The 17,013-nt window shown below is 46.6% G+C and overlaps 3 protein-coding genes across 3 annotated transcripts; all 3 read right to left on the bottom strand.

Moving 5' to 3' along the window:
• Positions 1-3,260: 3,260 nt before the first annotated feature.
• LOC306779963 (uncharacterized protein) lies at positions 3,261-5,116 on the bottom strand. Its single transcript, XM_079272098.1, has 2 exons — positions 4,092-5,116; positions 3,261-3,943 (listed from the first exon to the last, which is right to left on the bottom strand). Exons 1-2 carry the CDS (start codon positions 5,094-5,096, stop codon positions 3,932-3,934), a joined length of 1,017 nt encoding a protein of 338 aa, XP_079128224.1. The 5' UTR covers positions 5,097-5,116; the 3' UTR covers positions 3,261-3,931.
• A 1,531-nt stretch (positions 5,117-6,647) lies between these two features.
• On the bottom strand, positions 6,648-7,984 carry LOC306780112 (odorant receptor 131-2-like; the record flags this gene model as incomplete). Its single annotated transcript, XM_079272320.1, has 2 exons — positions 7,888-7,984; positions 6,648-7,630 (listed from the first exon to the last, which is right to left on the bottom strand). The coding sequence occupies exon 2, from the start codon at positions 7,614-7,616 to the stop codon at positions 6,648-6,650; it is 969 nt and encodes a 322-aa protein (XP_079128446.1). The 5' UTR covers positions 7,617-7,630; positions 7,888-7,984.
• Positions 7,985-14,998: 7,014 nt separating this feature from the next.
• On the bottom strand, positions 14,999-16,159 carry LOC306780288 (odorant receptor 131-2-like; the record flags this gene model as incomplete). Its single annotated transcript, XM_079272603.1, has 2 exons — positions 16,063-16,159; positions 14,999-15,981 (listed from the first exon to the last, which is right to left on the bottom strand). The coding sequence occupies exon 2, from the start codon at positions 15,965-15,967 to the stop codon at positions 14,999-15,001; it is 969 nt and encodes a 322-aa protein (XP_079128729.1). The 5' UTR covers positions 15,968-15,981; positions 16,063-16,159.
• Between the last annotated feature and the right edge of the window lie 854 nt (positions 16,160-17,013).

A 17,013-nucleotide genomic window follows, 5' to 3' on the forward strand; every position in this document is an offset into this window, starting at 1 on the left:
TGAAAAATATCAGAGAGAACAAACTGTAAATGATTGCTGTTCAGTGTTTATAAATATTAAATATAATGTGATGCGCTATTAAGTAACACAACAATGAAGTATATAATGGATTTAAAGTTAACCACACAAACTCACACTTTTCTCATATCATTGTATAATTGACTTGGTGATAAGCCTGGACCATAAATATGTATAAATATCATCACCATCCATATGTATACTTACAGAAAACAGGAGACTTGTAACACAATTTTGACAAATTTTATCAGCAATAAAAATAGTGTTTATGACTTCAAACAACAGTTTTGCACCAGGGAAAAACACATTGATTTGTTCATAAAAATATCAGTGTACTAATCTGCATTAATCTGCAAACCTTTTGTTATTTTAGGGTTTACGAATATGTGTAATACAGTCCAATCACAATGGATTACAGAAGGCCTGAAGCATAAACTGCAACCCAGTCACACAGTCCTGCATGAGCATGCTTATTGCTTATTGACAGAATGAGAGGTTGGATCCCAGCAGCAGCTGTTTGACATTATGTAAAGTACCTTGAATTCACTCACTGAATTTAGTAATCTTTATTGATGCTGCTGGCACAGAAATATGAGCACTGCCTGGTTTATGTTGAACAGCAATAGTGACAGCATTTCCTGCAGGTCTGATGGTGCTGGCTGAACCTCTACATAAAAGGATTTAACGGCTTCCTGCATGCTAAATACATTGTCAAATGAATCCACTTTTCCCACTTCGTTCAACAGCAATACATAACTCATATTGCTGACTGCAGCAGACAATAAAAAATATCGTTAATTGCTACTTTTGTTAATACTGTGACAGCCCCCGGGGTGGACAGGGGGTTTCACGACAACACTGACCAATAAACACAACCAGTCGGCAGATAAACGGTTCAAGTGAGGTTTTTACTGAAGGTAGAGAGTGGAAAGAGGTAGGATAGACACTCAAGAACACAATGTCCGCTTTCCAGAGGGAGGGTCGGTGTCCAATTCCACGGGTCGGTGCACAACGGGTATTCCTCAGACGGTCCAGGGCGCGGGCAGGAGCAGGGTAGTCGTACAGGCAGGGGTCGTGAGCCGGGCGGGTAGTCAGACGTTCCAGGGTGATCCAGGGGTAAGGCAGTCTTCTCCAAGGGTTTCGCTGATTAGGCTCCTTCTTCTTCTTCTTCTTCTTCCTCTTCTACTCCTACTCTCCCCCTGTTTCCTGTTTCCTGGGCCCTTTTGTAGTCCCCTCCTCCTCCTCTGATAGGGTGTGGTCGCTCCCTCGTCTCTCCTCCTCAGGTGTTGCTTGTTGGGCTGATGGTGGTTTGGCGCTCTTTTCCATTCCCTGACATGGGGGCTCCGCCTCCATGTCAGGCCATATCGTCCCTCTATCACTACCCCTCTGGGGTTGCCCCTCCGGCTGCCACATACCCCCCCCCTTAAATCCGACCTGGGGGGAGGACTGCTCCAGGAACCTAGGGCGTCCCGTCTTGACAGGGCGTCCGCGTTTCCATGAGCGGCCCCGGATCTGTGGACAACAGAGAAAGCATACGGCTGAAGGGATAAAAACCAGCGGGTGACCCTGGCGTTATTGTCTTTCGTTCTGGACATCCATACCAGGGGGGCGTGGTCCGTGACCAGGGTAAAGTGCCGTCCCAGCAGATAGTATTTCAATTCCCCCAGAGCCCATTTGATGGCCAAACATTCCTTCTCGACCGTGGCGTATCTTGTTTCTCTAGGTAATAGTTTTCTGCTTACGTATGTGATTGGGTGCTCCTCTCCATCCCTCAGCTGGGACAGGACGGCACCCACCCCGGTCTCGGAGGCATCCGTCTGTACCACCAACGGTTGGGTAAAGTCCGGGGTCACCAGCACTGGTTCGGAACAAAGTGCTTCCTTCAGCTTCTCGAAGGCGTCCTCGGTCTCTGCCGTCCAGACGATCCGATCTGGCAGCCGGTTTTTGGTTAGGTCCGTTAGGGGCGCTGCAAGGGCAGAGAACTGGGGAACAAAACGTCGGTAGTAGCTAGCTAGCCCAATGAATGCTCGTACCTGTTTCTTTGTGCGGGGGCGGGGCCACTCCCGGATCGCCTCGACTTTCCCTACCTGGGGCTTGACGCAGCCGCGGCCGATGGTGTACCCCAGGTAGTCAGCTTCCCGGAGGCCGAGGCGACATTTCTTGGGGTTGGCTGTCAGCCCCGCCCCTCGCAGAGCTTTCAGGACTGCTTCCAGTCTTTGGAGGTGAGCCCCCCATTCCTCCCCGTGTACGACGATGTCGTCCAGATAGGCTGCCGCGTATTCTCGATGGGGACGAAGTACCTGGTCCATCAGTCTCTGGTACGTGGGGGGGGCTCCGTGGAGACCGAACGGCAGCCTCTTATAGTGGTACAGGCCCATGGGAGTAGTGAAGGCCGTTTTTTCCCTGTCTTCGGGGGCCACTGCCACTTGCCAGTAGCCTTTAGTCAAGTCGAGGGTGGTTATGTATCTGGCCCTCCCGATGCGCTCTATCATTTCGTCCACCCTGGGCATCGGGTAGGCATCAAATTTTGAGATGGCGTTGAGCTGTCTAAAATCATTGCAGAATCTGACTGAGCCATCTGGTTTCGGAACCAACACTATAGGGCTGCACCACTCGCTAGTCGAGGGTTCGATGATGTCTGCCTCCAGCATACTCTGTACCTCTCTCTCTATCGCCCCCCGGCGGGCTTCGGGGATGCGGTACGGCCTTAGTTTTACCTTCTTCCCGGGCTCGGTGATTATCCGGTGTTGCACCAGTGTGGTGTATCCGGGGTCCGGGGAGAACACGTCTCGGAACCGATCCACCATTTCCCGGACGTCCTGCTTCTGCCGGGGGGTCAACTCTTCTCCCACGGGTACCTCGACTGGCTCCGTTTTTCCTGGGGGTGTAGAGAGAGAGAAACAGAGCATGGCATCCCTACTCACCCATTTCTTGAGAAGGTTAACATGATAAATCTTCGTCGGGTGCCTTCGACCTGGTTGCCTGACTCGGTAGTTTACCGGCCCCAATCTTTCCATAACTTCATAAGGTCCCCTCCATCGGGCTAAAAACTTACATTCCGCCGTGGGCACCAGGACCAACACCCGATCCCCTGGGTTAAACACTCGGGGTTGTGTTCCCCGGTTGTACACGCGGGCTTGGGCCGCCTGTGCATCGGCCATGTGTTCTCGGACTATGGGCCAGAGTGATGCCATCCTCACCCTCATCTCCTCGACGTGGTCCACCATGGTGCGGTAGGGGGAGGGTTGGTGTTCCCAGGCTTCCTTGGCCAGGTCGAGTAGTCCCCGGGGTCGTCGACCGTACAGGAGCTCGAAGGGCGAGAATCCTGTAGACGCCTGGGGCACCTCTCTGATGGAGAACATAAGGAATGGCAGCAGTTGGTCCCAATTCTTACCGTCCTGGTCCATGGTCTTTTTCAGCATTTTTTTCAGTGTCTGGTTGAATCTCTCTACTAGGCCGTCCGTTTGGGGGTGATACACCGACGTCCTCAGTTGTGTCACCTTCAGCATGCCACACAGGTCCTTCATGATCCTAGACATGAACGGGGTCCCTTGGTCGGTGAGAATCTCCTCCGGTATTCCGACCCTGGAAAACAACATCACAAGCTCCCTTGCTATGCCCTTGGTGGCCATGGAGCGTAGGGGGATGGCTTCGGGATACCGGGTGGCGTAATCAACAATAACCAGGATGTACCTGTGTCCCCTGTTGGTCTTGGGTAGTGGCCCCACTAGGTCCATCCCGATCCTGCTGAAGGGGACGGTGATGATCGGCAGGGGCACCAGCGGGTTTCTGTGATGGGGTTGTGGGGCCACTTGTTGACATTCGGGGCAGCTCCGGCAGTAATCTTCTACGGCCTTTTTTATTCCGGGCCAGTGGAACCTGGCCCTCACCCTTTCCAGGGTTTTCTCCACTCCTAGATGGGCACCTAGGAGATGGGAGTGGGCTAACTGTAGGACAGAGGGTATAAAAGGACGTGGCACCAGTAACAACCTGAGGGGGGCCCCGTCCCTCATTACTACCTGGTATAGGAGCCCGTTATATATGGAGAAATGTGTGGGAGGGAGGTCTCTTACCCCGTCCAGTGGTCGTCCGTCTACGGCGGCCACCTGCCGAAGGGCGTTGGCTAGGTTGGGGTCCTCCAACTGGGCCGTCCCAAACCTCCCTGTGAGGGGCCCGGGTAAGATGGGCTCCTCCGGGTCCTGGGGAAACAGCCCGGCCAGCTCCTCTTCGTCGAGGGAGGGGGTATCTGCTTCCTCGGGGATGGGCGGCGCCTCTCCTTCGGGCTCACTGGGGCTGGAGGGTCCGTCGTTCTCGATGGCTGTGGCATAGACGTCATCGGGGTTGGGTTGGGTGGCCTCCACCAACGCCCGGGCCACGGCACTGGCGACTCCTTCCGATAGGGGAGAGGTGGAGATCTCCTCCCCCAGCCCACAGATGGCTTTCTTTTTGTACTTTCGGGGAGGGGTCGTACCTTGTTTCACCACCAGGCTGCGCCAAAGCTCCTGGAACACGGGCAGGTCTCGGCCGACGAGCACCTCTACGGGGAGTCCTTCCACGACTCCTGCAGTGCCGATGTATCTACCCCTCGTCGTGTAGATCTCTAGGGCGGTGGTGGGGTATTCGCGGGTCTCCCCATGGATGCACGTGACCGCTCGGGTGCCTGTTAGGAGCGGGTACTGAGCATACGTGGGTCTCACCAATGTAATGGCGCTCCCGGAGTCCACCATCGCTGAGGCGTCGCGGCCGTTGACTTTGACAGGGGTGAGGGGCATGTGGTCCTCGTGAGTGGCCCAGCATCCTGTAATCAAGCCGCATGGGCGACTCCCCTCACTGGCCGTGGGCATGGGTGCGTCCTGGCGGTGAGGGCATTCCCAGGCGATGTGCCCGATCTCGCCGCAGTTGTAGCACCTCCTCTCTTCCTGTCCAAACGCCGGCCGACGTCGGGGAAAGCCTGGGGGGAAGGAGGGAGACACATATTTATTTTCCTCAGTTTTAATTTTTTCTTTGCGGGTGGGCCCCTCTAATTTCTGGTTTCTTCCCCCACGCACTAAAGCTTGTGCTGCTTGGTAACCCTCCATTATTTCCACCAGGTCCTCGATGTTGCGGGGGTTTCTCTGGCCTGCCAATTTTTTTGCCTCATACGGGAGTGATCTGATGTATTTGTCCATGACCACGCGATCGGTGGGCGACACCTCTGTTGGCTCTGCGTGTAGCCAGGCCGTCGTAATCCTTTTGATCTCATGCATCTGGGCTCGCGGAGAAAGTGAGGCGTCATATGACCATTCATGAAATCGTTGGGCCTTTAAGAACAGCGTGACCCCGCATCGCTGTAACGCTTCCGCTTTCAAAACCAGGAAGTCAACTTTTCCAGCGCGCTCTAAGTCCTGATACGTTACTTGCGTTTCATTGATCAAAAAGGGGGCTATTAACTCTGCCCAGTGATCTTCTGGCCATTTTTCGCGGAGTGCCGTTGTCTGGAATATTTGAAAAAAAACTTCAACATCGTCAGCTGCCGTTTGTTTGAGCATGAAGCGCGCTGGATTGGCTTTCTCCACGGTATGTTGCTCCTGTTGGTTTTGTAACATGCCCTTGATTTCGCTTTGCATGGCATCCGCGCGTTCTGTTTGCAATTCCATATATTTCTCCATTTGTATTTGCTGTTGGTATTGTTGTTGCTGCTGGGATTGGAGGATTTGCATTTGTAATTGCATGGCTTGTTCGTGGCGCTTTTGGGTTTCTTGGTTGCTAGCGATTAGCCCCGCTAGCAGCTCTTGAAATGGCACCGGGGTGGCCATGCTTACTGGGTCGGTTGGTCTATCGGTCAGCGTTGCCAGAACCGGGTTGTGCGCACATTCTCCACCAAGTTGTGACAGCCCCCGGGGTGGACAGGGGGTTTCACGACAACACTGACCAATAAACACAACCAGTCGGCAGATAAACGGTTCAAGTGAGGTTTTTACTGAAGGTAGAGAGTGGAAAGAGGTAGGATAGACACTCAAGAACACAATGTCCGCTTTCCAGAGGGAGGGTCGGTGTCCAATTCCACGGGTCGGTGCACAACGGGTATTCCTCAGACGGTCCAGGGCGCGGGCAGGAGCAGGGTAGTCGTACAGGCAGGGGTCGTGAGCCGGGCGGGTAGTCAGACGTTCCAGGGTGATCCAGGGGTAAGGCAGTCTTCTCCAAGGGTTTCGCTGATTAGGCTCCTTCTTCTTCTTCTTCTTCTTCCTCTTCTACTCCTACTCTCCCCCTGTTTCCTGTTTCCTGGGCCCTTTTGTAGTCCCCTCCTCCTCCTCTGATAGGGTGTGGTCGCTCCCTCGTCTCTCCTCCTCAGGTGTTGCTTGTTGGGCTGATGGTGGTTTGGCGCTCTTTTCCATTCCCTGACATGGGGGCTCCGCCTCCATGTCAGGCCATATCGTCCCTCTATCACTACCCCTCTGGGGTTGCCCCTCCGGCTGCCACAATACATTGAAGACTTTTCAATACTTTCTAAGGCCTTTTTTGAGGAAACAGGACACAGTGCTTTTTAAAACTTTACAGGACATTCAGAAAAATTGTTTAAAAATCCCAAATACATCTTTTAACATCCGTGCATTAGGTTTGAGAGCTCTGTCAAAACTACATCAGCCAGTTCAAGAAGCAGACAGGTTGTCCTGAAGCTTGCCTCTCTCGCCGGGTTTGACTTTGTTTGAGCAGCAGAGAATTTTCTTCCTGATGCTGTCCCTGAGATTCTGATCTCTAAAGCCGTAGATGAGCGGGCTGAGAAAGCGTGGAGTGAGGATGAAACAGAAATAATTAAAAAAGGCAATGTCCTCTGGTAGCCAGTTGACATGCAACGCTAAGAAAGTTTCAGTGATGGGGTGAGTGAAGGCCAAAATGCACAGCAGCAGCTGAAAGCCGTGTAGCAGCACCGTGTGCATGGCTTTGCTCACAGACACTTTGTCCTGTCTCAGCTTCCTTGTTTCCAGCAGGATTCTAACATATGTAAAGAGGATGACAACAGCCACGACTGCAAAAAAGAGAATATATATACCAAGTTGGAACAAAGCCTGGACTGGAGATGTTGTGACAATGTTATATTTGCAAAGCACAGCGGTGGAGAGGATATCCATTGCAGCATAATCCCTCGCAACGATGGAGTACGTAACAATAGGGTAGATACAGCTGATAAGCCACACGGACAGAATAATTATCCAGATACGGTCTGAGCGCCAGGCGGCCGGGCACTGCAGCGGATAGAAGATGGCAACATAGCGCTCCAGACACATGGTGGCCAGGATTAAAGGTGTGTTCTGGAACGTGGCAGTAGAAAGGAATAGCAGAGGAACACAGTAGGCAATAGACAATTTCACCTGGCCCATGACAAACAGGAAGAGCAGCACAGAGGACAAGAGCTGGAGAATGTCATTAGTCAGCATGTAGGCAAACAGGATGTAACGGGTGGAGTCCAGGTACTGCCTGTGAGATGCAAAGATGTGCAGCATGGCAGCAATGAAGTAGAGGAAGATGCAGAAGACTGGGATAACCACACACACCTTGATGATCACAGACAGGCTGTTGTAGGTAGTTGCATTGCCTGGAAATTCAGTCAAATTATGCATTTTTCAACTGGGCACTAGAGCCAACCTGTTAAAGAGAAATAAGTTTAATGTCAAGACACCCCTAAAATACATCCTAAAATATACAGGTATTTTTTGATAATTTAATTAGGATTAGAATACGCATAGAATTGAGCTAATAACGTAAAATAGCAACACAAATGCTTGATAATTGAGAAACAAACTTCACAAAACAACAAAACATACTATTTTGTATTTTTCTATATTTGCACTTTAACTTACACATTCAACCTTCAGAATAAAAGAGCCTTACACTCACCTAAGACTGTCTTCATCAGTCAGAAGAAAAGCTTTGGATTGCTGTACTTCTTATCATACAGCTTAAATGTACAACATCTCTGGGATGTTCTGCCTCTTATCTCAAGTGTTTGGCCCAATTCCTCCAGAGACACATTATTTACGTGCTATCGTCATGCATCATGACGTCTCTCATTGATGAAGATTTCAGTGGGGATATGGGATCCTGTTGCAGTATGGAAGCAGTTCAGCAGACAAGTTCACAATCTATGATATGAAAATAACCTGTTTTGATTAAAGGGGCCCCTATAAAAGCAAAGCCTTATTTTTCAGATGACATCTAATAATCCCATGCGTACTCTTTTTAAGTATCAAACAACCTTTCATTGTTGAAGACTACTTTATTACTCGGTCGTAATTTTTTAAAACTCAGCAACCAATCTACTTCCTGTTTACACCGTCACGCGCATGCCCAGTGTACGTTAATGGCAGCGATGGGCAGTGTTTCTATTACTTGTATTTGAAATACGTATTTCAATTACTTTTGAGTATTTTGTAATTTGTATTTGATAGGGCCGATAAAAATCGAACGTAATTTGTAACAAAATACTTTAGAGTGGAGTAATTTTGGATTTAAAATACTCAATACACTTTCTCCAAGAATCAAAAAACAGTTCACGAGTTCAGTCTTCAAGTTCAACAGATTGTCTGTCAAGTTAAATATTTTATCTGAGTGTGACAGATATCAACTAGCTTGATGTATAATTGATGGCTGGGTCTGGCTACATAGCCTAATGCAGGGGTGCCCACACTTTTTCGGCTTGCGAGCTACTTTTAAAATGACCAAGTCAAAATGATCTCCTTAAAAAATGCTGAATATCACACACACACCCACACACACACACACACACACACACACACACTGAGTATACTTTATATTTACAATATATGTTGGCGTTGTCACGGGAGTTCACAGGTAGGACCCAAACACAAGACCACAGGAGACAGAAGTTAATATTCACAGGTTTTATTTAGACTGTGTGAAGGTGTGGAGCCCGTGGTCCGACACCCGAGTGGCAGATCGACGGTGTGAGGCCCGTGGCTCGACACCGGAGGGCTGGCAGCTTGACGGCGAGTGTAGTCCGTTTAACACCAGGCGGGCAGAGCGGCGGAGTGTAATCCGTAGACCACAAGGAGGGCAGAGCGGTGGAGTGTAATCCATAAACACAAGGAGGGCAGAGGATGCCACGGGGTTTCAGCGGGTGAAAGACGGTATGACCTGACAACCCCAGACTGCAGGACCAGAGTTTATATAGAGACAGGAGACTCATTCGTGGGCCCTGAGTCTGGTGTGTCAGGCTGCAGGAGGTGATCGGCTGGAGTGTCCTCAGCTGTGCACAATCAAGGGTGCGGCCATGGGAGGTGTCTGGTCAGACAGGGATCCTGGATCCTGACAGGCGTACCTTGCATAACTGCATGAACCCTTATGGCACAATTCAATTCTGTACATTTTTGGTCATTACCTTACTCTGATGACTTGCACTGAATGGGATTGGCCAGAGTTGCATAGTCCGGACAGTAGCTGCTGGTAGCCACCTCAAGCAGACTTCAAATGATCATCAGTCATGGTGGAACGGTGTCTGGACTTAATGTTCTTCATGTGGGAAAAGGCTGACTCACATAAATGAGTAGAGCCGAATAATGCAGTCAAAAAGGTATCACATGTCCTCATGTTTGGGTACTTTTCCTCTGTGGGAAAACTGTCCATGAGCCCTGGACTTCAGCTGAATGTCAGCTTGCAGTGTCAACATCTCATCCTCCACTCCAGACAAGTTCAGGTGAAACAGCGTTGCAATTTTTGATGTGAGTAAATCAACCTCAATATCTTCCCGAAATGTGCAGCACATTGTTGTAAATTGTTTGAGTTGCATGTTTACTTTTATTGTGAAGTGCCTGAAACAGGAAGTGCTTTTACTGTGAAGATCGAGAAGTAGCATGGTACGTGTCTGCTTCACAATGATGATGCGGGAAAACCCTATATGTCGGGTGCAAGAGTGCGCTCTGTTTACTCGAACAGTTGTAATACTACAGTTTCAGAAGTAAACGTGTTCTGTTCAAAACCAGACGTGTCTTGGTCGCCAATTAGAAGCTCCACTTCACAACACACATAAGTGTAGCAACTGGCTCGAGTAAAGCAAAGTATCGAAAGCGTTTGTCAAACTCTGACAGACGCTTGTCAATCTGCTCTGTGTAGCGCGGACTGTCAAGTTACGCACACGCCTTCCGTTGAGTCTCTAGCTCTGACGCGAGGTTTTGAAAGTTTCCCAAATCATGGCGCTGCAGCTTTAGCTTCTTTAGTTGAAATAAATTGGAAGGCTAACTAATTAGCTCGCCGGAGTTTTACATTAGCTCGCGCGGTTGACCGTGCATACGTGGTGACCCGTGTGTTAGAAAATCAAGTGGCAAATGCCATGCGGACATCTCATTTTTTTTGAATCGTCTCAGCCCCCTGTGTCACGGTGTGTGGTACATCTCACTCGGGTCAGAATGCCCATATTTGATTGGCTGAGCTGCATCACGTGATGTGTTTCACTACCCGACTAAGCCTCTGCTGTTAAGTTTCGTTTCACGATAGTCACGTGCTCGCCCACTGACCAATCACAGCGCACTCTGCACCTCGCGGCAGAGCTGCACATGGACACTGAGCTGCACGTAATGCTGACGTCATTATAGGCCGGCTAGCAGGCGCTGACACGTCAAAGAATACGCCCAACATGTCAAACTAAAGATCTGATTGGTTGAACACTGACAATCAACAATATCGTCCCCATTCACTGAAACTGCACATGGATGCACTTGTGAGTTTGCAGGCCTCGGGCCTCTGTTCTTACATAGAGACACAGGTGAAATCTGATTGGATAAAAGATCTACTTAAAACAAGCTGCACTGGAAGCAGAACAACTGAGGAAGACAGTAGCTGTGCAATGAGAACATAAGATAATGGGAAAAATATTTTTATAAATTATAATACATGTAGTGTATTTAAGAAAAATTATTAAATTATAAAATAGATGTAGCGTTGTGATTCTGTTTAGGCCAGCAGAGAAGGCCTTGCAGGCCCTGATGGCCCACCACTGAGTTATGCTGTATCTTCTCAATGTGAATGTCATAATGTCATATCAATTACTGGCAGATAATATAGTTCACAGTTAGCCAGGCTATGACAGTAGATGTCCATTTGTTAAAAAAACTAAAAAACATTAAATATCCAATATATCTTATTTGAAAGGCATATTATGAAAGTATTCTTAGTTTTATTACTTCATACATTTTACAGTTGGCCAGGTGGACAACATGTCTCAGCAAGATGATGTTCAAGAAGGACCATCAACAAGCACAGATGTGCTTAGTTACACTGACATTCTGTGACTGTTCTTCCTTTGTGTGGGCTTCACCAGAGCTTTGTGTACATTATATATAATTATATTATATTATTATTATATTATATAGCCCAAACATGAATGCTCTGCTGTACCAAATTGTGAGAAAACGGAAAATCCAGAAAAAAAGCGTTTCCTGTATTTTAAATACAAAATACATGTATTGTATTTTGTTACATTTTCTGGCACCAGTATTTTGTATTTTATTTTGATACATTTATTTGAGGGGTATTTTGTATTTTCTATCAATATACATTTTGATGTATCTTTGCCCATCTCTGGTTAATGGTCACGTGCTGCCCGTCTTCGAAGGTTGCCGTCTGGATGCAGATCAACTCGAGAATGATGCTGAAACGGCCGTGTGGACGGAGATCGTTTCTATTTATGACTACTACAAACTCCTACAGAAGATTGCAGTCTTGGAAACAAAAATCTACCGACTAGAAGTAAATGCGGAAGTAAATGGACTGTGTGGGAATGATACCACTCTACCATGGACTCAAAACACTGGACAAATGCAAGCTAAGACACAGCTAACTAGCATAACCAGGCCTACCAAGAAACAGGAGGACAGAGCAGATCATGAATCTTATGTGACTGACTGGCCTGCACTAGCACACGGGCAGAACTCCTCCTCAACCCCTGCACCCAGACGGACAAAGCCAAGGACAGCTAAGGAAAGTAAAACCTGCAAAATACCTCCACAACAACCAAGCCTACAACTTCAAAACAGATTTGCTCCATTGTCGCAGGATCATAAATCTCCATCTGATGACTTGGATAAGCAGCTATCTCCTCAAAGCAGGGTAAGAACTGAGAGTAAATGTGAGAAAAGGCCGCAGGCAAAGCTAGTGACTGGGCCTGAGACTCTGATTGTTGGTGACTATGCTGTAAAAGATGTCAGAAAACTGTGCAGCAAGAACACCAAAATACTCTGCTTTCCGAAAGATATGGTCTCTGACATGAGAGACAAATTCCTGGACATCGTGGCTGACTATCCCACAGCGAAAAACATCATCGTGCATACAGGAAGCTGTGATATTGTGAAACAACAGTCTGAAGTTCTAAAGCGAGACTTTATTGATCTGTTAAACACAGTCAGCTCTGTCAAGGCTGAGGTGTTTATCAGTGGCCCTCTTCCACCAGTCAGAGGAGGAGATGAAGGATTCAGCAGGCTGTTTGCACTGAACAGATGGCTGTCAACTGCATGTGCTGACCATTCAGTACATTTTATCAACAATTTCTACCTTTTCTGGGAACGCAGACATCTTTTTGCAGCGCATGGAATTTGCCTGAACAAGTCAGGGGTTAAACTGTTTACCTCGAACCTGTTTTTCTCCCTGCGTCACCCGTCTGTCCCTACTGCCAAGGACAAGATACAAGAGGAGTCTAAACAAAAGATAACCACACAGCATCGCCATGGAGACCTTACGGGAAGGATGCCCCCGCATAACGACAGTCAAAAGGAGGAGTCTCCAACCTCATCATCAGGGACCGCCTTCGCCTCCGGTATCCCACTTTCCCTACCCTTCCTAGACGAGGAGTCTTTACCTCCCTCCCCAGCACCTACTTCCACCCCCCAAATTCCATCCAGGTCCCTTTCCTCTCTCACACTCTCCCCATCCTCCCCCCACCTGGAGTTCACTGACCGCATGAAAGAGCTGGTCATTGCTGGAACCAAACACACTCCTCTACGGTTCCACAACCATCCTCTGTCTCCCCTACATGATAACGGAAATAATTGATATCTTCTGGGTCCAGGCTACAAGGCTAATGACACCAATGACTCTCTCCAGGAAAGGTCGGGGCCCTGTATGCAGCTAGCCGTCTCAATTCCTGTCTTGCAAGTTTATCGAAAAAGAAAGGTGAGGCTGCGAAGAAACAATAGTAAACATGCAAACTTATCAAACTTAGCATACATTCCTCGTCAGCCTGTCCAAATAAATTGGGGAAAGAAAACTTTAACCACATTAAACTTAGCTTTATTAAATGTCAGGTCTCTGTCAGGAAAAACATTTTTAATCAATGATTTTATTGTTCGGCACAAACTGGACATTTTGTTTTTAACTGAAACTTGGTTAAATCAAGATAACAGTGCAGCTGTTCTTATTGAATCAACACCTCTCAACTTCAGTTTCATGATTGAAACAAGAGCGCATAAGAAAGGAGGTGGAGTTGCTATTTTATTTAATGATTCTCTTCAATGCAAGCAGATGTCCTTTGGTCATTTTAGTTCTTTTGAATATGTGGCTCTAAATTCCACTCAAGCTTTATTCCTAAACATTTACAGACCGCCTAAATACTGTGCAACCTTTTTTGATGAGTTTACTGAACTGCTGTCTGTAATCTGTATTGATTTTGACTGTGTTGTAAATAAATAAATTGTAAACACATCCCTTCTCTCAGGTGTGTTGTTTATGGGACTGGCCTGCGGGCTGTATTCAGTCAGGACAATTAGTTTCTCATTACAGCCAGCAGGTTTATTTGCACTATTAATAACAGCAATACATAAAACTTCCTGGAGTTAGGGTCCAGCGGCAGTTTGTGGGGGCTGTTTCAGATTAAACGCGCTTCACATGCAGTTTGAGCTCAATTGTTTCATGCAAATGGCTTAACCAGGGTATACTTTATGCACCAATTCAATTTATTTTTATTTGTTTTTAGTGATTGATTAGGGAAAAGCATTTGCTGAAAAAAGAAAGAAAAGGTTAGATGCATTAGGTATTGAGTTTGGAGTCAGTGCGACACCTGCAGGTGAATGCTTTGTACAACAACCAAACTGATATTTTAGAGCTGCACAGTAAAGACCTTTTGACTGACTTCATTGTTGTGCGGAATCTTGAAAAACATCAGAGAGAACAAACTGTAAATGATTGCTGTTCAGTGTTTATAAATATTAAATATAATGTGATGCGCTATTAAGTAACAAAACAATGAAGTATATAATGGATTTAAAGTTAACCACACAAACTTACACTGTTCTCATATCATTGTGTAATTGACTTGGTGATAAGCCTGCACCATAAATATGTATAAATATCATCACCATCCATATGTATACTTACAGAAAACAGGAGACTTGTAACACAATTTTGACAAATGTTATCAGCATCAAAAATGGTGTTTATAAATTCAGACAGCAGTTTTGCACCAGGGAAAAATACATTGATTTGTTAAAAATAAATATCAGTGTACTAATCAGCATTAATCTGCAACATTTTTGTTATTTTTGGGTTTATGAATATGTGTAATACAGTCTAATCCAGTAGCGAGCCGTCAGGGCCTGCAAGGCCTTCTCTGCTGGCCTAAACAGAATCACAAAGCTAGATATATTTAAAAGAAAAATCTATTTCATCATTTTTCTTAAATACCTACATGTATTATAATTTATAAAAATATTATTCCCATTATCTTATTGCACAGTCTTCCTCAGTTGCTCTGCTTCCAGTGCAGCTTGTTTTAAGTAGAGCTTTTATCCAATCAGATTTCACCTCTGTGTCTCTATGTAAGAACAGAGCCAGAGGCCTGCAGACTCTCACCTGCAGCCAGTGCAGATTAAAGTAAATGGGGACGATATTGTTGATTGTCAAGACAAGACATTCAGAAAAATTGTTTAAAAATCCCAAATACATCTTTTAACATCCGTGCATTAGGTTTGAGAGCTCTGTCAAAACTACATCAGCCAGTTCAAGAAGCAGACAGGTTGTCCTGAAGCTTGCCTCTCTCGCCGGGTTTGACTTTGTTTGAGCAGCAGAGAATTGTCTTCCTGATGCTGCCCCTGAGATTCTGATCTCTAAAGCCGTAGATGAGCGGGCTGAGAAAGCGTGGAGTGAGGATGAAACAGAAATAATTAAAAAAGGCAATGTCCTCTGGTAGCCAGTTGACATGCAACGCTAAGAAAGTTTCAGTGATGGGGTGAGTGAAGGCCAAAATGCACAGCAGCAGCTGAAAGCCGTGTAGCAGCACCGTGTGCATGGCTTTGCTCACAGACACTTTGTCCTGTCTCAGCTTCCTTGTTTCCAGCAGGATTCTAACGTATGTAAAGAGGATGACAACAGCCACGACTGCAAAAAAGAGAATATATATACCAAGTTGGAACAAAGCCTGGACTGGAGATGTTGTGACAATGTTAGGTTTGCAAAGCACAGCGGTGGAGAGGATCTCCACTGCAGCAGAATCCCTCGCACCGATGGAGTACGTAACAATAGGGTAGATACAGCTGATGAGCCACAGGGACAGAATAATTATCCAGATACGGTCTGAGCGCCAGGCGGCCGGGCACTGCAGCGGATAGAAGATGGCAACATAGCGCTCCAGACACATGGTGGCCAGGATTAAAGGTGTGTTCTGGAACGTGGCAGTAGAAAGGAATAGCAGAGGAACACAGTAGGCAATGGACAATTTCACCTGGCCCATGACAAACAGGAAGAGCAGCACAGAGGACAAGAGCTGGATAATGTCATTAGTCAGCATGTAGGCAAACAGGATGTAACGGGTGGAGTCCAGGTACTGCCTGTGAGATGCAAAGATGTGCAGCATGGCAGCAATGAAGTAGAGGAAGATGCAGAAGACTGGGATAACCACACACACCTTGATGATCACAGACAGGCTGTTGTAGGTAGTTGCATTGCCTGGAAATTCAGTCAAATTATGCATTTTTCAACTGGGCACTAGAGCCAACCTGTTAAAGAGAAATAAGTTTAATGTCAAGACACCCCTAAAATTCAACCTTCAGAATAAAAGAGCCTTACACTCACCTAAGACTGTCTTCATCAGTCAGAAGAAAAGCTTTGGATTGCTGTACTTCTTATCATACAGCTTAAATGTACAACATCTCTGGGATGTTCTGCCTCTTATCTCAAGTGTTTGGCCCAAATCCTCCAGAGACACATTATTTACGTGCTATCGTCATGCATCATGACGTTTCTCATTGATGAAGATTTCAGTGGGGATATGGGATCCTGTTGCAGTATGGAAGCAGTTCAGCAGACAAGTTCACAATCTATGATATGAAAATAACCTGTTTTGATTAAAGGGGCCCCTATAAAAGCAAAGCCTTATTTTTCAGCTGACATCTAATAATCCCATGCGTACTCTTTTTAAGTATCAAACAACCTTTCATTGTTGAAGACTACTTTATTACTCGGTCGTAATTTTTTAAAACTCAGCAACCAATCTACTTCCTGTTTACACCGTCACGCGCATGCCCAGTGTACGTTAATGGCAGCGATGGGCAGTGTTTCTATTACTTGTATTTGAAATACGTATTTCAATTACTTTTGAGTATTTTGTAATTTGTATTTGATAGGGCCGATAAAAATCGAACGTAATTTGTAACAAAATACTTTAGAGTGGAGTAATTTTGGATTTAAAATACTCAATACACTTTCTCCACGAATCAAAAAACAGTTCACGAGTTCAGTCTTCAAGTTCAACAGATTGTCTGTCAAGTTATAATCCCATGCGTACTCTTTTAAAATCAGACAAACACCAGTTCGTATATGGAACCACAGCTTCAAGGTGACTCATTGCTGACACTAGCAACCGGGATCTTTCTCCATTCATTCCAAATTCACAACCACGATAGGCCTTTTTCACAGCAGACATTTTGACTTGTCGTAGTGGGAGAGGCACAGGTGTAATTAATCACACTAACGATGGCTCTGTTGTATTCAAGTGTCCCAGTGAGAGTGACAGTTTGG

Source organism: Melanostigma gelatinosum (genome assembly GCF_949748355.1).
Source record: "Melanostigma gelatinosum genome assembly, chromosome: 7".
Lineage (NCBI taxonomy): Eukaryota > Metazoa > Chordata > Actinopteri > Perciformes > Zoarcidae > Melanostigma > Melanostigma gelatinosum.